Source organism: Spea bombifrons, chromosome 2 (genome assembly GCF_027358695.1).
Source record: "Spea bombifrons isolate aSpeBom1 chromosome 2, aSpeBom1.2.pri, whole genome shotgun sequence".
In the NCBI taxonomy this organism is placed as follows: domain Eukaryota; kingdom Metazoa; phylum Chordata; class Amphibia; order Anura; family Pelobatidae; genus Spea; species Spea bombifrons.
The window spans coordinates 2,732,883-2,757,527 of record NC_071088.1 but is presented as its reverse complement, the minus strand read 5'-3'; the positions used below and the strand labels follow the sequence as shown (position 1 = coordinate 2,757,527).

Genomic DNA, 24,645 nt, shown 5'->3' with positions numbered 1-24,645 from the left:
ACTGATACTTTCTTTGTTCCAAAATGGTGAAAAACATCGTTCTTCTGTTTCTCTTCCCTGGTGGATACTTTGTGGATCTTTCCTTAAGACGGCCAGTATTCCCACTTGTGGTTGTTTTTTTTTTAGTCTTTTTGTTCTTAAACGGTGAAAAATGTGTTGTTGTTTTTGTGACTTCCTTCAACTTTCCATCTATTCGTAGCAGCCGTAAAATACATTCTGCTGACTTTGTAAATGCTGCTTTAATGATCTACAGATTGTACTCAGAATGTTATCTATAACAAATCTGAGATTGTACCGGTAACCTGAACGAGACCCTTTTTTTGGGGGGGGGGGTGGTCTCGGGGCATTGGGGCAAATAGAGAAGGCAGATTATTTTGCCAAACATTTAAGGGGGGTGATCGTGCCTATCATGTTGTCTGCCAGTGTAAGTTGTGTATAATTATTACTCTAGTCGGTGATTATTAAATAAAACCATTTCATAATAATACTATATTATATACTATAATATTATTAACCGTTTACTTGTGCCCTTGGTAACTGTTTGCTTCTTGTAACTGAAAGTTTTGTATTTTGAGTCGGTGCCCCCCCTGCCCCCCCAAACTGATGTCTCCAGAGATCCTAAATATTATAACACAGGCTTTGGGGAAATGAAACCATTATATGGCCTATGGCTCCCAGTATAACCAAACAAGGTACGTTAATAAAACACATCACGTTAGCGTAATAATAAAATATTAACCCCCAATTGCCCAATTTGTCACCCCTCCATTTAAGATCTGATCTCAAGTTACATCATGGTAGACTCCGATTTACATGATATCGTTTTCTCATCATTATGGTTTGGGGCCAAATACAAATATTTTGGATGTTATGTGTAATCTATTCCATTCTACCATGTCTAACTGTCTTATGTTAAGCTAGACACTTAAATGTATACTGTACCGTTTAATGGACCGCATACACTGTTATAATACAGCTAATTAACCGTTGTCTGCAGGGGCATTTCTAAAAGGAAAAAAGGTCAGGAACGTAAGCAAATATATGTCACTTATTTCTACATAAAAATTAGACTCATTTAAACTTACTTTGCAATTTCCTGGAAACTTTACCCGATGTAAGTGTGAGGACTGCCTGAATTTCTTGTTGTTTTGGTTTCTTTTTTTTTTAAGGCTCCTACGATTAAAAGTTATATTTAAATATGTTTGTATCTTATTACAGAGTTCACAACTAACCAGACCAGAACTTTGGATCTCGGTGGTTATTTTCCTAAATGATATAATTTGGATCGTTTTACTGTTCTTTAAACTAAATGAACTCATGTAACGGCGTTAACAGATTAAAATAAGTAATATATATACCCATTATACCCAGGACATACCTGGGAACTCCTGGGCTCCGACCACCCAGAGCCTACCCTTACGGGACGCGACCAGGAATGCCCACGGGGGCATTCCTGCCAATATCAGGAGGCGTTCCCGCTGACATCGCAGGAAACACCCCCATTTAAAGGGGGAGCGGAGCCTGTCAAGACCCCACTAACAAGACCCGGGGGATTCTGCTTCTCCCAGAGTTCTCCGGGCCAAATCCGGAGAGTTCCCAGGTAAGACCATGGGAGCAGCCATCTGAACCTCGGGTTCTCAGAGTCTACATGATTATTTCTCTCCGTTAAGTTATTGCTTATCTACGGCTATGTTGCTGGTTGTTGTTGATTGGTCCGGGCAGTCTTTATAAGGGTGAGGGTAAGGGAGAAACGTCAGGGGATGGCGGTTATCTTTTAGGTTCACCAGGCATGGTGAAGGGGCTCTGGTGCGCTAATGGATAACCCGCCAGTGCATGCTACTGGAGCTGGGAGGCGAAATATCACAGGGGTCATGATATGTGACCTCACATTACAAGTGGGATAGAGAGTGTGCAAGGGTCAAGCCCTAAGGGTCTTCATCCAGCACTGACTTGAGGACAGGAATTCAGACCATGCTGGTTCTGCCACAGACTGTAACAGACTTTACTTACCCATTGAAACAATATCACTAAACCACTCAAGCCTTAACCAGTCGTCGGTCTCATCTTAGATTCATGCATGTTTACATTCCCTCACTGTGTTAGCCTCTACCACTTCTGCTGGGAGGTTGTTCCACTAATCCATCACCCTCTCTATATCTAGGAGCCATATGCCTATCCCATGCATGTTTAAATCCCCTCGCTGTGTAAGAGTTACTTTGTCTGTAAAGCAGTTGTGCCTCATCCACTAGCATTGAATTTTGTTTTTCCCTGCATGCTAATTACTCGTTACATATAAAACGCTAGTTATATCATAAAAGCCCCTGGTGGGTTACATTGTCAGTGGTTTTTCAACTGGTTTTAGAACGTTGGTTGCTGATAATATTACAGATAAATATATTATATGTAGAAAATAAAACATATATTGCAGAACACTTCTGTGCGTTACCTTTTAATACCCAAAGCCAGATATTCTTCCTCCGCAAGACTTTCCCTTCAAATATTGGCTTGGAATGTTCCAGTTTTATCATTCAATCATTATCAAGCCTGAGACGTCCTGGAGCTCATGAGGACCCCGCTGCAGAATAATTACTGAATTTTTCCATATATATCGGGAGAGGAACGAAGGGACAGAACTTCAAGCTGGATTTTCTGTGACTGCCAACGTATGGTACCGGCTACCTCTCCACAACGACAATGCTTATAAGGATAAAGAAAACATGAAACTGAATTATTTTAAATATTATTTCTAAAAGAAAAACAGAATAATAAAATGTGTGTTTGCGTGGTGAGAGACTTGCTTTTGTTGTTTTTTTTTTGTACATTTTTTTTTTTTTATTGCCGTCTGCAAAGATACACTATATAGCCAAAAGTATTGGGACACCTGACCATTACACCAATAGGGGCTTTGATGACATCACATTCTAAATACATAGACATTAATATGAAGTCAGTCCCCCCCCGTTTACCGCTTTAACGGCTTCCGCTCTTCTGGGAAGGATTTCCACAGGATTTTGGGGAGTTTCTGTGGGAATTTTTGCCCGTTTATCCAGTAGAGAGTTTGTGAGGTCAGACGCTGATGTCGGACGAGACGCCCGGCTCGCAATCCCCGTTCCGGTTCACTCCAAAGGTGTTCGATGGTGTTGAGGTTGGGGCTCTGTGCGGCCGGTCAAGTTCTTCCACCCCAAACTCATGCAACCATGTCTTTATGGAGCTTGCTTTGTGCTCCGGGGCTCAGTCATGCTGGAATAGAGAAAGGGTCTTCCCTAAACTGGTCCCACAAAGCAGAAGCCGAGCATCGTCCAAAATGTCTCGGTACACTTGGTATCTCAAAACATTTCCGGTGGGATTCATCAAATTTTTATGACTCTTAAGGAAGTGACCGCAGGAGTCATTCACCCTAATTAACCTACCTAAGGGACCAGGGACTTTGATGATCCCAATAGTGTGGAGGCTCGGGTAGAGGCAAACACTACAGGAACTGAGGGTAGGCAGCCAAGCACTTGCCGGAGGATACCTGTTTATAGGTGATGCCACAGGTGCATGTTCAGGACAGGTAGGCCCAGGATGCCATGTCAGGTACATAGAACAGGTAGTCAATTGATGCCAGGTGCGGGACACTAAGTGGGTCGTCAGATGTAGCCAAGGTTGGCACACGTAGCAGGTAGTAAGGGCAGCCAGGTACGGCACGCAGAGCAGGACAGCAAAGTATTAAAATAACAGGGCAGGAGTCATGCGCAGCTTCAGGATAAAAAAATCACCAGGAAGCAATCCAAAGACCACTAAAACTGTAAGGTTTTTAAATCTAGTGCCATGCTGCCTGACCCCCCACTTCACAGAAACTCCGGCAGTACAGCCAGAGAACCGACGGGACGGTGCAGGAGGCGGCCATCGGCTGAGCACCGCCGGTACGGAGACCTCGCTCTGGCTAGCTGCAGCTTGGCTGTCGGTAGCCGGTCTCCGACGCGTGGCAAAGTGCTTCATTCAGCAAATCACAAACCTGGGATCACGGTCAAGGATTATAGTATCTGCTCGATAATAAGACGACACCCCCCCCCAAATTTGAATATTAATTTAAGAAAAAAAGAAAAAGCCTGAATATAAGATGACCCTATAGGAAAAAAGTTTTACTAGTAAATATTCAATCACTTGTAAAACTATTATAATAAAAACTATGATTGAAATTTTTGATTTTATTTCCTTTTATTTGCCACTCTGCCCCCCAGAAAACCAATATGCCACTCTTAACCCCCACCCTGACGCTTTGAGGTCCGATTAAAAGATGACCTCGAATATAAGACGAGGGATATTTTCCAGCGCATTTGCTCTGAAAAAACCTTGACTCTTCAGGGAATGACTTACAAACTTAATTTTATTTTTATATATGTAAGGTTTGCTTAATCATTTTAAGAGGAAAAAGGTACACTTTATATCAGAGCAGAATGGAGGAGTTTGCAAAACTGAGGTAAAAACAGTGAACATCTGTCCACAAACCACAAAAGTGAGGTAAAAACTGTGAAAATCTGTCTGCAGATCCCAAAATTGAGGTAAAATCTCACCATTCATCCTGAGACCCCTATAAGACTGAGGTAAAATCCCCCAGAATCTGCCCATTCACTCATAAGACTGGGGTAATAAACCTATCACTGTCCGGCTGCTCTTTCCCATTATAGAGAAGCGGCACGGCTGTCCTCTCTTCCGCGTTCCACCGCTGCTATGGCAACAAGCTCTGCGGTGCTTCCCGTGACTAGCATCTTCCGAAACCCGCTCAACCCAATGTAAGGGGAGTGTATCCCGTCTACATCATTACGCAGCACCCCGTGTGGCTTATAACCCCGCATGGCTTTATATTGAACGCACTGAATTAGTTTCCTTCGGGTGCTGGGCAGGGTATTGTTTTCCCTTCCGTTGCTATTGGTTGTTTTCGAGCTCATGCTCCCCTCCCGCCGTTGTGGGATGGTATGTTCCATGTTTATTTATGGCCGTGGCGTGCAATCACCTGACAGTCCGCTGGGTGCTGTTTTTGAAGAGTTGTCGACGAGATGCCTATGGTCGGAGGACTCGGGGCTGCCAAGCCCGCCACACCTGAGATCCAGGAGCTCTGTGACTCGGTGAGTGGGGGGAGTCAGCATTACTGCTGGGGCATTAATACTGGTGACAAGCTGGGGCGACTTCAGCACTAGCCCGCGGTAGTCTAAAGCTCCGGGGAGACTCCTGACTTCTCGGTCTAGTTGAAAATAACCCTCTGCAGGACCCAGGACCGAACCACCCTGTAATAAATACCCCGGGCTCTGATCTGGAGGGTTAAGGGGGTATTACCCGGGGCTGCCTGACCCCCTTTCCATTCTGAAAATCTAACTCTGCATGAAGCGGATAAACTTTAGCAGAGCCGTCATTTTATTCTTTCCTTTAGAATTAAATCACTTCAATAAGTTTTTTTTTTTTGTTTGTTTTATTATATTGCAACAACCTATCGGTGGCTGTCCCAGTGTCACATGACAGCTAAGCGTCCTCCTGAAATTAACGGGTGAAGTGAATTGTGTCTTGGGTGGGTTTGTATTCAGGAATGCTGCGTCTCGAGGGTTAGATTCAGCATTCTAGTGGAACCGCACCTTTACTTTATTATTTTAGTAAGCTGGTTCCCAGGCTGGTGTCACATGGGGAGTGAGTCACCTCCTGTGAGTCGTTACTCACACTGGGTTTGCTCCAACGCATCTCGTGCCCCGACGCATCTGGGAGACAAAACCACATCACAGAATAAACCCGGAAGCCTCCGTTTAAAATGAAAGACTAAGCTCAAGGCAGACGATCTCCTGGGGGTGACCGGCGAGCTGGGCGAGAGATGATCCCGTAACCAAACTTGGGTTACTCTTCTCTAATTCCCCGCACTGTGCCCAGTGAGCTTTGGGGGTCTTCCGCCGGGTTTGGGGGGACATCGACTTTCTGTAGCCACATCTGGGCTGATGTGCGGGTTCTGCCCTCCTGCCTGCTTTGTGGCAGAGAGGGGGTAATAACCTCGTGGTTACTTTGTTTTTGGGGTGCGTGTCCTGATGTTATTAGGGTAACTTTGGAGGGTCCGTTGGCTGTACGCAGCGATGCTGACAATCTCTTCTGTGTTCCAGGTAAAAGTGCAAGCGGAGGCGAAATGTGGAGCGAACTTCAGCACCTTCGAAGCCGTCGAATACAAGACCCAAGTTGTTGCTGGAACAAATTACTTTGTTAAGGTAGCTGTGCATGCCTCGAAACCACAGAGCCGTGGCCCCCAAATGTTTACTGCTGTGTCCCCCAAATGTTTAACGAGGCTTTGCTTTTTCTTCCTCGTTGATGCTCTGAAGGGTTAATAAATAGCAGCTATGGTGCAGAGTAATAAGTGGTGCGGTTATTGTGGAGACGAAGGGATCATCCCTAGTGGAAAAATAGTGACTGGGGCATCTGCAACTTTGGAAGGGGTCATTAACCCTATCCTGACCACCCTAAAGGGTCACTAGTAACACTCTGGGTATTTACTTAATAACCTAAAAATATTTAGAGTTTTTTTTTTTCTAATTTGCGCAGGTCTTCATTGGTGGTGATAAATATGCACACGTGCGCATCTATCAAGCCCTTCCTCATGCACAGCAGGGGCCGACCGTCCATTCCTGTCAGCTCGACAAATCCAGGGAGGAAGAGATTGTCCATTTCTGAGCTCGTCGCGGCAAAATCCCTCCTTTAACCTGTAGCCTGTTCAGTTTTTATGCCGTACTGAAGTCTTACCTCTGCTTTAAACCTAGAAATACTAGCTTTTTTTATATTCAACTGCAATGAAAATGGTTTAATTAAATCATGAGACCCCAAACGTGTCCCGTGTGCCATATTTAACCCTTTTATTGAGCAACAGATACTGTGGCGTTATTACAACAGGGAAGAATCCAAGTCATGAAGCAGGAGATGTGGGCCCTGATCTTGTGCGCTTACAATTGTTTGATGCAGGAGGAAACCATGTTTTTCCATCGCTCACAAGATCAACTATCCCGTCGGGTACCAGATTCAGTTGTTAATGTGGGTGCTGTTAATTTTAACGAACAGGTCTCGGTGACTCTTGGTTTGAATTACCAGTTTGTCCAGAGCTGAGGCTTTCAAGGGTTAAGCATCGTAATCATGCTATATTTTGGGTGTACATTTGCTCCGGGGCTCCTGGGGGCCGTCCGGACTTGTAGAAGGGTGGGTCGGTTTGCTAAACCTGGAAAGAATCCAAACTGGCAGAAAATAGAGTGTTTCCAGCAATTCATGATCTTACAGATTGACGGTCGCCAGTTTATATACACACTCGAGAGAAAAAGAAGAACGTATCTGCCATACTCTGCAGGCGAGGCGAGTGGATCCGAGGTGAATAAAGGCAAAGGCAAAGCCGAGATTTATTGGGAGTTTATCGTACGTTTACATTTTTAACAAATCCTGCCGCAGATTTGGTGGTGGAGGTGAAAATGTTTCGCTCCTCTTATGGGGGACGCCTCTCTTGAGCCGAAAGCCTCCCGGGAGCTCTTGAGTAAATCTGCAGAACCTTCAGAGCGGCAGCGCAGATATCTGGGAGAAGTAAATCATTCAGACGCACAAGGTGTTCGTTCTCAGTCACTTCTCAATTTATTCATTGCTGCGAGCGGTTTAAATACTATTACAGGGGGATTGCTACAAAACCATTCACAAAGAGAAATGTAACACTCAGCATATAGCGGGTAGAACTAATCCACATCAAACACAGACTAAGGTAAAAAGTTCTTATTTACACAGAGTAAATATCTTCCTAGTATACAGACAGGTAAACAAATGTTATCCCATTACTTAAGGATGAGAGAAATCATTAACAAGACTCGTCTACGTTGGCAAAAGTGTCTACAACAACAACAACGTGTATATTAATACAAAATGGTGTTCATTTAAATTTCATATTTACAGGAGGAGTCATTAACTCCTGGAAAAAGAAGGAAACCGTTCAACCAGAACCCGCTATCTAGTGGGTGTTAAAGGGAGTATCGCTGTGCCCAGGAAGCCGTGTATTAACCGTTTGTATGATTCTCGCTCTGTTATCTGATCCCCGATCTACTAAACCCCCCGACTCCTTATCATACTGCCTGTGGGGGGGACAATAGAGTGGCTCAGTCTTAATCGCCCAGCATTGATTAATGGAAGTCTACAGAACAGGGTTCATTGGGGTTATATTACTGTATACAGCGCTGGGGGTTATATTACTGTATACAGCGCTAGGGGGTTATATTACTGTATACAGTGCTGGGGGTTATATTACTGTATACAGCGCTGGGGGGTTATATTACTGTATACGGCGCTAGGGGTTATATTACTGTATACAGCGCTGGGGGGTTATATTACTGTATACAGCACTGGAGGTTATATTACTGTATACAGTGCTGGGGTTATATTACTGTATACAGCACTGGGGGGTTATATTACTGTATACAGTGCTGGGGGGGTTATATTACTGTATACAGCGCTGGGGGGTTATATTACTGTATACAGCGCTGGGGGTTATATTACTGTATACAGCGCTGGGGGTTATTACTGTATACAGCGCTGGGGGGTTATATTACTGTATACAGCGCTAGGGGGTTATATTACTGTATACAGTGCTGGGGGTTATATTACTGTATACAGCGCTGGGGGGTTATATTACTGTATACGGCGCTAGGGGTTATATTACTGTATACAGCGCTGGGGGTTATATTACTGTATACAGCGCTGGGGGGTTATATTACTGTATACAGCACTGGAGGTTATATTACTGTATACAGTGCTGGGGTTATATTACTGTATACAGCACTGGGGGGTTATATTACTGTATACAGTGCTGGGGGTTATATTACTGTATACAGTGCTGGGGGGGTTATATTACTGTATACAGCGCTGGGGGGTTATATTACTGTATACAGCGCTGGGGGTTATATTACTGTATACAGCGCTGGGGGTTATTACTGTATACAGCGCTGGGGGGTTATATTACTGTATACAGTGCTGGGGTTATATTACTGTATACAGCGCTGGGGGGTTATATTACTGTATACAGTGCTGGGGGTTATATTACTGTATACAGTGCTGGGGGTTATATTACTGTATACAGCACTGGGAGGGTTATATTACTGTATACAGCGCTGGGGGGTTATTACTGTATACAGCGCTGGGGGGGTTATATTACTGTATACAGCGCGGGGGTGTTATATTACTGTATACAGTGCTGGGGGGGTTATATTACTGTATACAGCGCTGGGGTTATATTACTGTATACAGCGCTGGGGGTTATTACTGTATACAGCGCTGGGGGGTTATATTACTGTATACAGTGCTGGGGTTATATTACTGTATACAGCGCGGGGGGTTATATTACTGTATACAGCGCTGGGGGTTATATTACTGTATACAGTGCTGGGGGTTATATTACTGTATACAGCGCTGGGGGTTATATTACTGTATACAGTGCTGGGGGTTATATTACTGTATACAGCGCTGGGGGTTATATTACTGTATACAGCGCTGGGGGTTATATTACTGTATACAGTGCTGGGGGTTATATTACTGTATACAGTGCTGGGGGTTATATTACTGTATACAGTGCTGGGGGTTATATTACTGTATACAGCACTGGGGGGTTATATTACTGTATACAGCGCTGGGGGGTTATTACTGTATACAGCGCTGGGGGGGTTATATTACTGTATACAGCGCTGGGGGTTATATTACTGTATACAGCGCTGGGGGTTATATTACTGTATACAGCGCTGGGGGTTATATTACTGTATACAGTGCTGGGGGTTATATTACTGTACACAGTGCTGGGGGTTATTACTGTACACAGTGCTGGGGGGTTATTACTGTACACAGTGCTGGGGGGTTATTACTGTACACAGTGCTGGGGGGGTAATACTGTATACAGTGCTGGGGGGTAATACTGTATATATGGGCTACACTCCATTCTTTTCCATGTGACTTCCCCTTTAGTCTATAAAAGACATGGCGGAACGTGGGACTCGAGGTGTTTGGTAGGGAAATACCGTTGGGGGGGCGCAGAAGCCTATTGGGATTGGGGGGGGTGTTTTAGAATTTTCTAAAAGCAGATATGTTATTGGCATTTTCTCCGTCATTATGCCTGTTTCTGCTTGTCGGTTATAATTTGTGTGCTTTGTGTCGAAATCCTTGCTAATTACCTTAAATCGTGTTGCAATAGTAAAAAGTATGAACAAAAAGCGTTAGAGTAAGGTGAGTGGGCTTTACATTTGGCTCCAATAAATAATTGGAGGGTTTCAGGACCTGGTCAATGAGACCAAGGCACTCAGTTGTGCAGAGCGCTGGATACCGGGGGTTATGGGGATGCTTGGCCAGGATGGCGCCAGTAGAAGAATGACGTCTGTCTCGCCATATTTGCTGACGCTGCTGTCTACGGTGCGTAACGTGATCCCGAGCTACAAACAAAACAGCCCCGGGGCGTTCCTCGCCTATTTATTTAACTCCTTTACCCTGCAGCAGGGGCGGCCAGACTTGCTTGACGACAGACTTCGGGTGTTTAAGAGCTGCGAGACTCGCACGTTTTAGAAATACCCGCACATGATTTCATTTCTACGCAGTTTATAGAGTTTATGAACCACGTATATGAATAAATAATACAAACTATTAATTTTTATTAGTTCCAATAATCACAAAGGACACAAATAGCTGCCAAATATTTTCTGGGGCTGTTTACTGGTATTTGAGGTCTTTTACAGAAGAATATTGTTACCGGCGCACGTTTTTTAGTTAGACTTGCCCATTCAGATTCGTACGAATTTTGACAAAAGTTGCCAATTTCGTTATTTTGTACGGAGTTCGGAGTTCGGAAAACAAGGAGAAACCCCCCCCCAAAAAAAAAACGAATCAGGGAGCACTGAGTTCTTGTTTGCATTTTGTTGCTTTTTTTCACTCATTCACACAATCCATACGCAATATTCTGGCTTCTTGCGAGTATTTCCCGCCAATTAGGGTGGAGCCATGGCGTGCACCGCACGGGCAGTTACTCCCTCAATCCTCCAATCGTGGGAGAGGGTGTGCACAGAGGCTCCGCCCTTTTGAGGAAGCGCTCCAGAAGGACAGGGAAGTGGACGAAGGCTAAAGAACAATGAGAGGCAAGAGAAGAAGCGGAGCTGCGGGAGAGGAGACAGACATTAAAGCGGTTGAAAGAGAAGGTAGAGAGACACTGAGTGGGTGAGTGTGAGTGCACAGCCGCACTCACAGGAGGTCTGAGTGATCCGGCATAAAGAGATGTTGCTCCGCGCAATGCATTGAGCCACGAGCCGCGGTTTGGCAACCCCTGCCTTATAGCCGTGCCTGGGAACCACGGGCTTTGCCCGGAGACTCCGGGAGAAGAGCCGCTTCTCTGGGTCCGACCCCGAATCCTCCTGGTCGCTGGACCGGGGATCTGACACGACCCACTCGTCTCCCCCTTAAATGGGGGGGGGTTAGACTAGGTCAGCAGGAATGCCCAGTGACTGCGGCCCACGAGCCCAAACGTTCCCAGGTACCCTTATGCTGTGTGAGGGTGGCCGCGGGATAGAAACGATGTTTTGTACACAAATTCCACAGCTTGTAAAACAAAGCAGTGCTTGTGAGAAACTGTTTAGGAATTAAGAAACTGTTAAAAATATATATATAATTTTTTTTTTAAAGCCATGCAGTAAATGAAGGCGGAATATACAGACAGAGCGAGATCTACATAGAACAACCTCTATCGTAAACAAGATACATGCGATTCGTTTCCTATGAGGTCATGTGATGTATTTTTGTATGTTTTTTTTTTTTTTTTAAATATTCCAAACCTCATAATCTTCTACAAAACATTAATATTCGTTCTTTTGCTCTTTGCTCTGGGGACTGATCCATGAGTGAAGGATGATGAACTGGGGCAATGCCCCCCCAAAAAGGTTTTTTTTTTTCTATTATTCTAAACTTTATTAATTCTAGTTTTTCAGTTTTGGGGGCAAATTGTCATTTTCTGTGGTGATCATGAAGTAAAAGCCGACCTCTGAAAATGATATTTAATGGTTATAAAACACGTTCCAGGATTTCATACAAAAACGGCAAGTTGGTTTCGCAAATCAGACACGTTTCATATCAGTTTGTTGGATCTGCTGTTTTTCGGCTGCCCCCGATCAGTGAAAATCTGGACTTTGACATCCGGCTGGAACTCCAGAACCTGCGCGGCCTCCTGGCTGAATTGTCCGTCAACCCTGTAATTATCTATTGCCTTGGATTATAGGCTCTTCGGGGGTTTATAGTGCAGCCGGCAACGCTCGTTAAATACCTAGGAAAGACGGAAAAAAAGGACCAGCCTTAATGCATTATATTATTACGCACAATAAAAGCTCGTACTGTGGCTTTAAACAGACCAATCGCCTTAAAGCATTTTTACTTTTTCAATATAATGTGTTTTTAATTTTATTTTTATTTTTTCACACAAATAGTCTATATAAAAGCATTTTTCTGAAGAAAAAAAAAATTTACATTTATGTTAGGAACATTTTCCTCCCCATTTTCCACATGTGTTGCAAAACAGGACGGCCTACAACTCCCAAGCACCGGTAAACAAGCTACGTCTCGGATCGAGACCAACCACCGCTGTGTACGGATCTCGGAAGAAGAATTAGCAGAAAGAGGGAAAAATAATGGTTTCTCAATAATGAACAAGAATATTCGCAATAAGAATGTTTTTACCTTCCAGCTTCTGTCGTTCACAACCTCTTCCACGTTCAGCTCGGACTGCAAGAATTTTAACTAGGATAGAAAGGACAAAGTGAGTCGGGGCAGCTAAAAACTTTTCATTTCAGGTTTACCACGATTTACCGCGATTACTTATTTCTAAAACGTGCTATTATTTAAAATCCATTTTTCTTAACACGAGTTCTTATTTTAAGTGCTTCAGAACAAAAAAACCCCAAACATTTTACCCTGAAAGAGAGAATAAGAGCAACAAAGATTGGATCACCCCAAAACTCTGCAGACCCCCCAACGTTGCAAGGAACAGGGCCTGCCCATGGGTGCCTCAATCTCTTAATTTACCCTTACAGATTCTCTTGTTGGGGGTTTTCAGATCTATTCTAAAAAGCAATTCTACCACTAAAAAAAACAGTCACAGTGGGACATGCAGCACATGGAGGCAAGTGTGTTAAACATGGGATATAACAGTCGCTTCCACGCAGCCTCTGACCCTCTAGCGTTAGATCCTGGCCTCTTGTTATAATATTTGGGGTCTCGCATGTTATCCTATAGGTCACGTTTCCCGTACAAACGGCTGTCTCACCTTCGACTGCTCTTTCCTGAGCTGTTTAACTATTGCTAGATTATCGGAGTCTTTTTTTCGGTCCCCCTGGAGCTTATTCACAGTGACGGAGGTCTGAGCTATGCAGCTTTTGATGGCCTTGTCCCGGCTGAGGTGAGCATTCTGCAGCTGCACACGTAAAAAAGATCCAGGTTACTCTTGGCATTTGGGATACAGAACATACAATGCAATTTCTAGCAGAACAGCCACAAACGAAACCCAAAAGTCACATTTTAATCACATTCAACCCAAAAAGCATCCTACCTATAGCTGCGGCCATACTATTCACACAAAGGTTTCCATTCATTCAATAAACCCTGGAAGCCTCCTGGTGAGACAGCAAAACCCAAAGCCTGGCAGTTCTGACCCGACGCCCCAATCAGGCGCTTGGCACTTACAGATTCATACAGCTGCTTGCATGTTTGGCCCGCGTCGATTTTGCCTGCGAAGGAGACGGTGGGAAGAGTCGTGTTCAGCTCATGTACAATCCGGTCGTCGATGGTCCTCATTACTCGGAGTATTTCCTAAACGGTAACCAAGGAGATTGGTAAAAAAAAAAATTACAAAAACTAACTTCGTTTTGCAGATATGGAAAAATCTAAATTACTAACCCAAAGAGGGGGTATTAGGGGTATAGTCACATTATTGCCCTCAGGAAGCTTACTGGAGATGCGAACACAGGGACTTAAGAACCATTTCTGCCACGTTTTATAAGCACCCCCGGTACGCACAGGGGCCATCTGCTCACCGGGCCAGGCATTTGCGAAATAGAATGTATATATACGGTATATTATGTTATATACCTCCCACTCCGGGTTATAGTTATAACTTGCATTTTGTGTGTTTATTTGGAAAATAAAGTAATAATCACAACAACTATGTTATGTCAAATTACATAACAGATGAAACAGAAAAAAAGGAAACTGAAGAACCGTTCTTATTTCTACTACCGCCCCCCCCATATGTTAGAACCATTGTTCTAAAGAAGCTTCGAAGGTCACAAAAATTTGTATATCGCAATATTAGCAGAAGGTGCAGCGCGCGGCGCATTTACTGACACCCCGCATGGATATAATGTATATTTTTCTTGGGACACATTTTATCCTTTATTAACTGTTTTCAGAAACATTAATCAGACACGCTGAAAGCAATGGCCCGGGCCGGGGCAGCCACCTCGAGGGGCGAAGTATTCTTTTAATTACTTATATTAGCCCGTTATAGGATAGGGCACCTTATTAACTCTACGGCGATGCGTTGTGGCTGGGGAGATCCCATTAAAAGGACAAGTAATTAAGCCAACACAATTAAAGCAGTACCTCAGTTTATTAGGGGCTGATGACCTAAACACAGAAAGTGTACAGAGTACAGCATCTTACAATTAATACACATATTAACCATTTCAGCACTCAGAGTGAACGCGAGGAGGTTAAAAGCTCTGAGGCAACAGTGGCAATGAGAGGCGAGTCACACTAAGCCTGATATATATATACATGTTAAAAGTATTATTATAAAAGCGATCGGATACCGCCGGGGGATGCTATTTATTGGTTACCGGAGAAGGTGCAGCGTGACAGGCAGGAGCGCGCCATGAACTCCGGGTCACTGAGCTGCCACCAAGGGTCGTCCCAATGACCGCTCGGCTTTACCCAGCTTTGCAGCGGCCTTAACCCCCTCAGCACCCAGAACCCGCGGGCCAGGCTGCCATCCCGCCCAGCGCCCACTCCCTGGCAGGCATTACAGGCAGAATCACCCCTCTCCAACCTGAAACTCCGCAAAATCCACGCAGCTCACGACTTCGCTGGGCGCCGCCATATTGGGAAAGCCGGAGGACCCCGCGCTCCCAGCAGCTGATCCTCCAACTGAGGTGTCCAGGCGATTGCCTGACAGGGAAGCAGCAGGGGTCGCCGCTCTGTATTCTGTAATGTACCCCGATTAGGCGGCCGTCCCTCCAGGACATTTTCAGCTGATGCCCGCAGGCCTGTCTCCACGGAAGTACTATGGGTCATATTTTTAAAGAAACGGTCGAAAGCAAAGTGCTAACTATGGAGCAATCACCATGGAAACCAAGAGCCCTTGCTGAGGGGTTCCCTCAGAAGATGCTGACGCTGCGCAGCAGTTAATTTACTTCCTGGGTAGGGAGTGAAGGATTTTACTTTTTGCCATATTCAGTGATACACGCCGTGGGAATAGAGGCATATATGTCACTATTACGTCAGGTTTACAAAGCAGGACGTAATATGAATAAAAGCACCCGAAATCGTGACGTAGAATGAGACACCATTCAGCCAATCAGGCACTGCGGAGGACAGCCCTGCAAAATGTTCCCTGTTATTTGTTCGTTCAGCTACCAGTGGAACGCAACCTGCGTGCCACGCCTCGTGCTCGGGACCCAAATCACGCATGCAAGCTACTTTATTGGCTGTAACTACGTGACCCGCGCACGCACGTTCCCATTGGCTGCCTGTCCTGGAGCCGAGGTACTCTCTTGCTGACGTCAGGCGTGCGCGGTGACATTGAGCTCGCATCGCCGGCTGAGGATGTGGGCTGCGGTGCTGAGGAGGAGCGGGCTGCGATTATTGGCTGGTAGGTGGACACGTGACTAGAGGAGCGGCAGCGTCAGGATGGCCAGGGGCCCGTGACGTAGGGTGTAGAGCCGCACTCAGTGCTAGGATAGTCCCAAGAGCTTGCAATCTTACCCATCATGGCCTAGAGTACCGGCCATGGGGGGTGGGGCAACCAGTACCCCAGCTGAGGTAGATTGTAAGCTCCCAGGCGCAGGGCCTGTCTTAACCTGTATAATTAATATCGCTGTCACTTTAAATTCGTTGTGAAATATTTGAGCTGTAACTGGAGGTGGCTGTCGGGTTACTCTGTAACGAAACGCGTGGGATTCCAGTGAAAGTAACGTTTAATCGCACCCCCAGCGCACTGCCGGCTATCGCAGGACTCCAATCATCCTCAGCCGCCAGCTTGGAGTGCCGAGCGCCTAAATAGTGCTTTTAACGGATTCTGTTCTCTTTGCAGAGAGATCGGTTCCGCTGGGAGACGCTTCCTTCCCGAAGCCGCTGAGCGCCAGGCGATGGCTGAGCAACAATCCCGAGGAGCCCAAGCCAAAGGAGGCCGGTGAGTGGGGCATCGGGGTAACTACCACAGGAGCTGCCTGGGACCAGGGGGGCAGATACATCTTCATGGACAGCCGCGCTTTCATCTCCCAGTAATTACTGTAAACAGTGCTGGGGGGGGGTTATACTACTGTATACTACTGTATACAGAGCTGGGGGGTTATACTACTGTATACAACACTGGGGGGGGTTATACTACTGTATACAGCGCTGGGGGTTATATTACTGTATACAACACTGGGGGGGGTTATATTACTGTATACAGCGCTGGGAGTGGGGGGTTATACTACTGTATACAGAGCTGGGAGTGGGGGGTTATACTACTGTATACAGAGCTGGGGCGGTTATACTACTGTATACAGAGCGGGGGGGTTATACTACTGTATACAGTGCTGGGAGTGGGGGGCTATATTACTGTATACAGCGCTGGGGGGGGTTATACTACTGTATACAGTGCTGGGGGGGGTTATATAACAGTGTACAGTGCTGGGAGGGGGGGGTATATGATTGGGGGGTTCGCTACCTGACTGGATAGAGGATCTTTTCTCGCCCCTCTGAAGCCGCTGTGTCTCTCACCCGCTTTAGGCGCGTCCTTTAAGATCCCCGGACACAAACCCACCGGCTTTGAGAAGAAGATCTTGGTGTGGGGGGGCCGCTTCAAGAAAGTGGAGGATATTCCGGATCTCATTTCGTGAGTAACGGGTACCGGGGGCTCGAGCTCTAAACAAACCTCGTGAGTCTCCTGCGCGGTCTCCCCGGGGACTGAAGACTCCGGCTGTTCTGTTTGCCCCGTGTATTTAACGTGTTGTTTGTTTGTAGTTATGATATGGTGGACGCAGCGAAGAGCCGGGTGCGGGTGAAGTTCGCTGTTCTCATGATGGCGATGACGATATTCGGCTGCATCATGATGGTCGTCTCCGGAAAGGCGGTGAGTGTTTTACACAAATCCAAATACCCCAACGTCGCCCCTCGGCGCGCCCCGGCACCCCAGCGTCGCCCCGGCACCCCAGCGTCGCCCCGGCACCCCCGACACCCCATCTCTCCCCCGCTAACTGCTCTGTAACACTGAACCCCAACATCTCCCCTCCCCCGCTCAGATGGTAAGTATAAGCTGGGTACTTGGAGGGCATCCAAGGTCACCCCGGGGTATTTTTAGCTCTGCGTGTTTGGCCGTGCTCTCCAGGAAGTGACCCCTTCTGACCCCGCTCCGCAGGGGGCTCATTAATACCGTTTCTTACATATTTTCTTCTTAGCGTTTTGGACAAGCGTTAACTCTTTACGTGCCGAGGAGGGTAATCCTCGCGTTACTCGCTCCGGTAGTTATATGAAGCGTATTTAAGGAGTTGTTCGTTTCCTGTATCTGGGGATTTCTCATACGACTTAAAAGCAACAACAACAAAAAAATAGGCCAATGACTGATTAGGGTCACACGCATACCTCCCAAGTGTCCTTTTTAAGTGTGGCCAGTCCCTCTTAAGCTGCCAAGACCCTGATGCCCCTCTTTTCTAGGAGGTCAGAATGTTTGCTGGGTATGAGGGGATCGCAGGGTTCTACGGCCCTAAAAGCCCCGATAATGTGTATAGAAACAGCAGGGAACGGCTTTTAATTTTGTAAATTAAGGGGGGAATTCCTTTACGCTGCCGTGGATATAAATGTCCTTGTTGTGTCTTTGCCGTTGTGTCTTGGATGCTTGTGAAATAAATAGAGTCCCGCTACGTGTGTTGTGTGTTTGTTTTATTTTAATTTTTTTTAATGTTTTGGGGGTTTTCCCCCCTCTCTCCCAGGCGGCTGGAAGGCACGAATCCCTCGCCAATTTCAACTTGGAGAAGAAAGCCAGGATCAGAGATGAGGCTCTAAAGGAAGAAACTTCTAAAAAAGAATGAGGCAGAAAACCCACACGAGTGCCTCCCCCACCGCAACCGCCCCCCAAACTGTAGCATTTTGGATTTGTTATATATTACACCGGCCTCACAGTCAAAGCGGCTTCTTCTCAACTACACTTTCCCCCTCCGAGGGGCTTTAATTTAGATCTTGCCTCCTGGTGGACAGCGTGAGCCCATGTGGCTATAGAATAACCTTTCGTTGAGGCTGATAAGGGTTAAATTTTATCTGTAAAGGGTACAAGTTACTATTTAAGTGTAATAAAAGCGTCGGGCTCTCTAAAAGCCCTGCTGCCTCCTACTCTTTCGTTGGGGCTTTTCTTGATTAAACAGCATGAATGTGTCCTGGAAAATGAATGGCACGGCTTGCGAAAAGAGAACAAGTTTGTACCTCATGAGCATCCTTAACCCATTCAGTCCCCGTAGCATGTACCTGTACGTCCTTAAAACATCTGGCCAGAAGCCCGTTACGACGTCTCCCTGCTGCTACACGGGAGATCAGGCTGGCTATAAACAGTGTGTAAAGGCGCTTGCCTCGAGCCCCGGTACAATATCATTCACAGAATGCCTGATCACGCGATCGGGTGTTCCCTTCGGGTAGGTATCACCGCTGACACCTATGTTAAAGGTGCTGTTCCATCTACTCCGCTAGATTTAACAGGTGTAACAAAATCTAGCAATAGAAACTTCATTACTGGCCCTGCTCTCGCTCTTTCCAAGGAATGCTTACGTTGTCATGTGACACAAAAGGCCCGGTCACCGAGGACTCTTCAGAATCCTCAATAGTTTAAATTCGTTAATAGTTCTCGTCGGTATGTTAAGCAGACCGGTTATTTTATTCTTTCCTCTTAACTTTTAATCAAAAGATGAAAATGTTTCTCTAAGCCAACAGCCTATCAATGCCTGCGTTTGTGTCACATGACAACTAAGCATTCGATGCAGAAGTTCTGAATCCAGGCAAATTTTACGTAGTGAAGGAATTATTTCGGGGAGGGTTTTGGACGTTTGGCAGGCGTAGGGATGAGGTTCCCGATGCTGCATTCAGTTTTAAAACTTAAATCGGCAAAGTAAGCGGAACGGCAGCTCAATGATCACAAGAAAAGAGAACTTCGAAACATAAACAAGCAATGTATCCGTGGGAAATGTTGTTCATGCTGGGTGGGGCTTAAAACAAAGTGCGTTATGATTGGATCTTTGCTGTACGCCCCACCCTGCATGACGGTATTTCCACCAATGCTGTGCTGGATTTTGTGTTGTGTGTGTAAGGCTGTTTGATTGTGTTGTGTGCAGGGAGCGAGGAAGGGGCTTCTGGGTTACGGTGTGTGTGTGTTGTGTGTAGTGGAGGAGAGGGGTGCTGGCTGATCGTGCTGTGTGCAGGGAGCGAGGGAGAGGCTTCCGGATCGTGTTGTGCGCAGGCAGGGGTCACTTGGTCAGCTGGATTGTGTTTTGTGCAGAGAAGGAGGAAAGCTGAAGGAACTTGTAGGAGGCCCACTGTCTGTCTGTCTGTCTGACTGTCTGTCTGTCTGTTGGATACGACTCTCCAAGGTTGGGCTACTTTCCTATAGTGGCCGTCTAACCAATATATAACATAGAGTGCGACGGGATCCCCGGTATTTATCGTTCCGATGCTTTTAAATACTATCGGCTGTCTGTATCTACGCGGCGTGCGCCGTCTCCTTTGCTGTAAATATGTTTGTCAACAGGGCCCCAAAATCTGTATTTTTATGCTTCCCTTCTTGTATGTTTTGTACATTAAATATCCCCTCCCCGTAAAACATCCCATTCCACATGTAAGCGGGTAGGAAGTCCCCGCGCTCCCGCTCTGTGCTCGCGGCCGGACGTCGGAATAATCAGAGAAACTTCAATGTAACCGATTTTTATTCGCTGGAATTAGGCAGAAAACCCGATTCTGGACTCCTTGCTGAGCCTCGTCCCAAACATGGAAATATTCTGTGTTTTAGAAAAAATTACTTTTAAGACTCCATGTAAGAACGATCCACGCGCCGCTCTAGAACCCGGGAATACGTCACGTTCGCATGATGGAGGCTCATTTAGTAATTTGTTCCAGATGGTATTAATGATCCGGCACCGGCGGCTTCCCGACGCACCGAAGCTGTCAACTCAGAAAAAAAACAAACTCAGTGTTTGGGATCGGGGTAGGACCTCAACTCCCATCAGGCAGGAGCAGGCAATAGGGGTCAGAGTGTGGAAGCATCGCCACGCGTGTGAGCGTGTAGATTTAACACTCCAAGGGAGATCAAACTAAGTGCTCCGGATCGAAGCCACCAGCAACGGGCAATCCAGAGGTCATCAAAGCTTTCTTAAAGCGGCCGTTTCTCCAGGGACACGCATGCATTCCGTGTTCTTCACATACATGTCCTCCGCTCTGTAGAGAAAGGCAACTGCTTAACTCTCTCATGACCAAAAGTACCTGCAGTGTTGTTTACCCATAATTCCCCTCCCTGCGTATGTATTTTTACCGACACACATTACGTATATATATATTTTTTTGGGGTGAAATCTGTCGTTTCTCTTTGAATGTACGGAGAGGATAGAGGAGCCGCACTTTACGTCCGTCGCTACCCCTCCGAGCCGGTTCGTATCGCGTGGTTTTAGGAGCGATGGCGCTGCGGTGAGGGCCCCGTGGATGCGTTGGAGTAAGCGGGAGATAGTATGTGCAGGAAGGGTTAGCGTGTGTGGTGTCAGCGTGTGCATGTGTTCATGTATGGCATTAGCACAAGTGAGTTTGTTGGAATTTGGTGATAGCGTGTGTCAGTGTGTGAATTGTATGTATGTTAGTGTATGGTGTTGGCTGGAGTGTGTGTTACGTGTATTCTGACACCGTACAGTAACACTCACTCAATTCAACAACACACTAACAGTACACACATATACTGACACCAAATAGTAACACTCATGCTAACACCATACACTCTATGACAACACACAGTAACACACACTAACTCCATACACACTATGACAACACACACTAACTCCACACACACTGTGACAACACACAGCAACACACACTAACTCCATACACACTGTGACAGCACACACTAACTCCATACACACTGTGACAACACACAGCAACACACACTAACTCCATACACACTGTGACAACACACACCAACTCCATACACACTGTGACAACACACACTAACTCCATACACACTGTGACAACACACAGTAACACACACTAACTCCATACACACTGTGACAACACACAGTAACACACACCAACTCCATACACACTGTGACAGCACACAGAAACACACACCAACTCCATACACACTGTGACAACACACAGTAACACACACCAACTCCATACACACTGTGACAACACACAGTAACACACACCAACTCCATACACTAACACACGCATTCTCTACATACATTCATCTACCAGACTTGACAGCTTTTTACTCGAAGCGGAAAACATCGATGGAGTTAAAACCGGTGGGATTCAGACGCAGTTAGTTTTCTTGCCTTAAGATTCCTTAAAGAACTCCGTGATCCACAACATTCTTTAACACGACAATTATTCTGTTACATTAACTCTTTAAACACTGCGTGAAGCGAGAGCCTCTACGCCCCCCCCACACGTCGTCTCGCATTCACCGCAGATGCTTTCTCTCTCGCGGGGTTAAAGGACTCTGTCCGTGGCTCCAAACCCAAGTACCAAATACTGGCTGCCCCTCTCCCCGATGTAAAACTCCGATGACCCTCAGCAAGCCGGCTGCAGAGGATTATGGGAAAGACAGCAGGGCAGTTTAAGGTTGTCTGCCGTTGCTCTACAGTCGGTGGCCCAATTTACCATTGCTCCTGGGGCCAAAACCAGCAACCAAAGGGTCAACAACTAAAACAAAAACACCCTTATAAACACATTCTGTATATTATTATTTTTTACCTTAAAAGATTCCAATAAGCCTGATGGGATTAGTCAGGACCTTGGCCCCCCCCTCCCCCAGTTTGTACGCTCGTTACCTGTATGGCTGGCAGACCGAGGGTTAAAGTCACTAAAATAAAGTAATTTCCGGGTTTTTAGCATCTGCTTTATGCATTTGTGCAAGAGGTATGTACCACAGATTACAGGTTTTAGCAGTAACTTTGGAAGGTTTTTATGTCCGAAAAAAGAACATCTGTCCCATACGTAAAAACAAACCTAAATCATCGACGTCCCCGCTGGCAGGGAGCGGGCGCAGTCCGAAAGAGCTAAAAAGTGCAGTCAAAGAAAAGAGTATTCCTTAGTCCTCCCCGTAGTGCAGCGTTCAGGGCTCAGGAGAAGCTGGATCTGTAGGGTTTCCGCGGCCCGTCCTAATGCTCTTGGCATTTTTTTTTATTTTTTTTTTAGTATTTTACGTGTTTTTTTGGCTCCTGATACCGTCTGATTCTCAAGTGTAGCAGGAAAAAAAAATAAAAAAAATAACAGCCAATGGCGCGGAAGGATTAACGTCACGCCTCCGGGGCACCGGCGACGTCTGTGGCACCACAAAAAATAAATGAAAAATAACAATTCCTTGGCAGGGTTTGGGAAATTCTGAATTAAACACGATCTGGAAAAAAAAAAACCTCACAATCTTTTATGGTCACAGCGGGGTTAATGTATGGCCTGCACATAGTGCTTTATTGCTATAACACAAAAATAAAAGGAAAAAAAGGGGAAAAGGTTGAGTTTTAAAGCTGCGGATCGGGGTCTGGGACGGGGGAGGGGGGGGGTTAATGTACATTTTTTATCATCTGGTTCGCTTGCTTGGCTTAACCCAGGGCTGGGGTATCTGGCGGGTATTTAAATAACCAAAAGGGCAATTGTGTCGGTTGGGACGGCTACTGCGTATAACACGAGGTACGCCAGGCGGGTCCAACCCTTCATGGGGTAGCCGTTCCTGGAGCCGTGCCGGGGGCCACTGTATACCCGACCACAACCTGCGCGGGGCTTGAGCTATGCGTTTAGCATTCGTGGCCCTTACGGCCCGCTATGGATCACCGTCGCCAACTACAGGGGAGATTATATGTCTGACGGAAGCACAACGTTCCGGAACAGAATGAAGGAACCACATGGTTGGGTTATAATTTTGTCTCTCATAGGGGCGAGTTCCTTATCATTATACGAGGAGAGGAGCCCCTGGGTACGTAGGATGGGGGTCTCGCCAGGGAACGTCGGCTTCTACGTTGCCGACGAAGGTCGTTACAGATTTAAAGAGGACCGTTATCAATAAACGGCATTGGCGGGAAAACCTAAATGGACGTAAAATATACATACGGGTAAAATCAGTGTTTTTTTTGTTAGCGTGGCTAACAGCACATGATCCGGTAGAAGGGCCACGCCGGACACAGCTGGGGCCACCGCTCTTTATCACCCAAAACCTGGGAATAAGGACACACAGAATGTCTACATTAAGAACTAAAGCGATCATTTTTAAACCCAAAAATATATATATTTCTATATAATCTAAGCTAGGCTGGGCTTCGTTTGTAAACCAGATGGATGGAGAAGACTTTGTCGGTGGGGGCCGTATCAGAGCCGGAGGGACCGCCGGGGTCCCCACAAAGCAAGATGAAGTCTGATCACATTTTAGGGAGGTAGCCTTGGGGTGGGGGAAGGGACGGGGGGGGAGTGTTGTGTTTTTCTTGTTTTTTTTTGGTGTTTTTATTTCTTTTTTTTTACATTTAAATAGTCACTAGAAAAGTCCTCATCAGTAATCCAATGTCCGTCACGTGTCTCCGGGGGTGGGGGTAACAATTGAACAGCAGCGGTCCACAGTCTTATGGGGTCGACGGGCAGAGAGACACAAAAAAAAAAAAAAAACAATTAAAAAAAAATAAAATCTTGAAATTAAAAAAAAGGCAGTCCGCAGACCATCTTGGTGGTTAATCCTTCTTTTCATGAATGGAGATGGTCAAAATTTTGCCAAAAGTTTTTTTCCCCCCACTGAAGGCTTTGGGTGCAGAAGTTAGCTTATTAACATATTTTTTCATGTTTTTTTTCTTGATTTCACAATTTTTTTTGCTGAATATTAGTGCCGGATGCCTCGCACGTTCACAGCAAGGAGCGAGTACACGCTTCTCCCGCTCCGATCGTTCTGGAGGCCAAAGCTGGTGGGGGCTTCGCAGATGGGGGGGGTCTTTTTTTTTTTTTTACAGCAGTGCGTTTGAAATGACCAGTATGCGTCCCAAAGCGAGTCTCCTTTGAATTGTAGCGGCCCCCGGGGACCGCGATGGCACCCGTCAGTATCGTCTCGTGTGCGGTAAGTCCGTTCGGTTCTTTGTCTCTGTGTTCGCTGAAGATGCTTCGCTTGTGCAAAGGGGGGGTTTC

The 24,645-nt window shown here is 46.1% G+C and overlaps 3 protein-coding genes and 1 long non-coding RNA gene across 4 annotated transcripts; 2 read left to right on the top strand and 2 right to left on the bottom strand.

Moving 5' to 3' along the window:
* The first annotated feature begins 4,966 nt into the window (after window positions 1-4,966).
* CSTA (cystatin A) lies at window positions 4,967-6,832 on the top strand. The gene is made up of 3 exons (XM_053455284.1): window positions 4,967-5,108; window positions 6,120-6,221; window positions 6,553-6,832. The coding sequence occupies exons 1-3, from the start codon at window positions 5,040-5,042 to the stop codon at window positions 6,679-6,681; spliced, it is 300 nt and encodes a 99-aa protein (XP_053311259.1). The 5' UTR covers window positions 4,967-5,039; the 3' UTR covers window positions 6,682-6,832.
* A 5,200-nt stretch (window positions 6,833-12,032) lies between these two features.
* MIX23 (mitochondrial matrix import factor 23) lies at window positions 12,033-15,221 on the bottom strand. Its single transcript, XM_053455283.1, has 5 exons — window positions 15,089-15,221; window positions 13,726-13,851; window positions 13,310-13,456; window positions 12,724-12,783; window positions 12,033-12,313 (listed from the first exon to the last, which is right to left on the bottom strand). Exons 1-5 carry the CDS (start codon window positions 15,137-15,139, stop codon window positions 12,263-12,265), a joined length of 435 nt encoding a protein of 144 aa, XP_053311258.1. The 5' UTR covers window positions 15,140-15,221; the 3' UTR covers window positions 12,033-12,262.
* Window positions 15,222-15,751: 530 nt separating this feature from the next.
* LOC128474446 (protein FAM162A-like) lies at window positions 15,752-18,636 on the top strand. The gene is made up of 5 exons (XM_053456785.1): window positions 15,752-15,910; window positions 16,352-16,450; window positions 17,035-17,140; window positions 17,269-17,377; window positions 18,234-18,636. Exons 1-5 carry the CDS (start codon window positions 15,865-15,867, stop codon window positions 18,330-18,332), a joined length of 459 nt encoding a protein of 152 aa, XP_053312760.1. The 5' UTR covers window positions 15,752-15,864; the 3' UTR covers window positions 18,333-18,636.
* A 1,553-nt stretch (window positions 18,637-20,189) lies between these two features.
* LOC128472744 (uncharacterized) lies at window positions 20,190-20,516 on the bottom strand. Its single transcript, XR_008346208.1, has 2 exons — window positions 20,468-20,516; window positions 20,190-20,424 (listed from the first exon to the last, which is right to left on the bottom strand). It is a non-coding gene; the product is annotated as an uncharacterized LOC128472744 (long non-coding RNA).
* Between the last annotated feature and the right edge of the window lie 4,129 nt (window positions 20,517-24,645).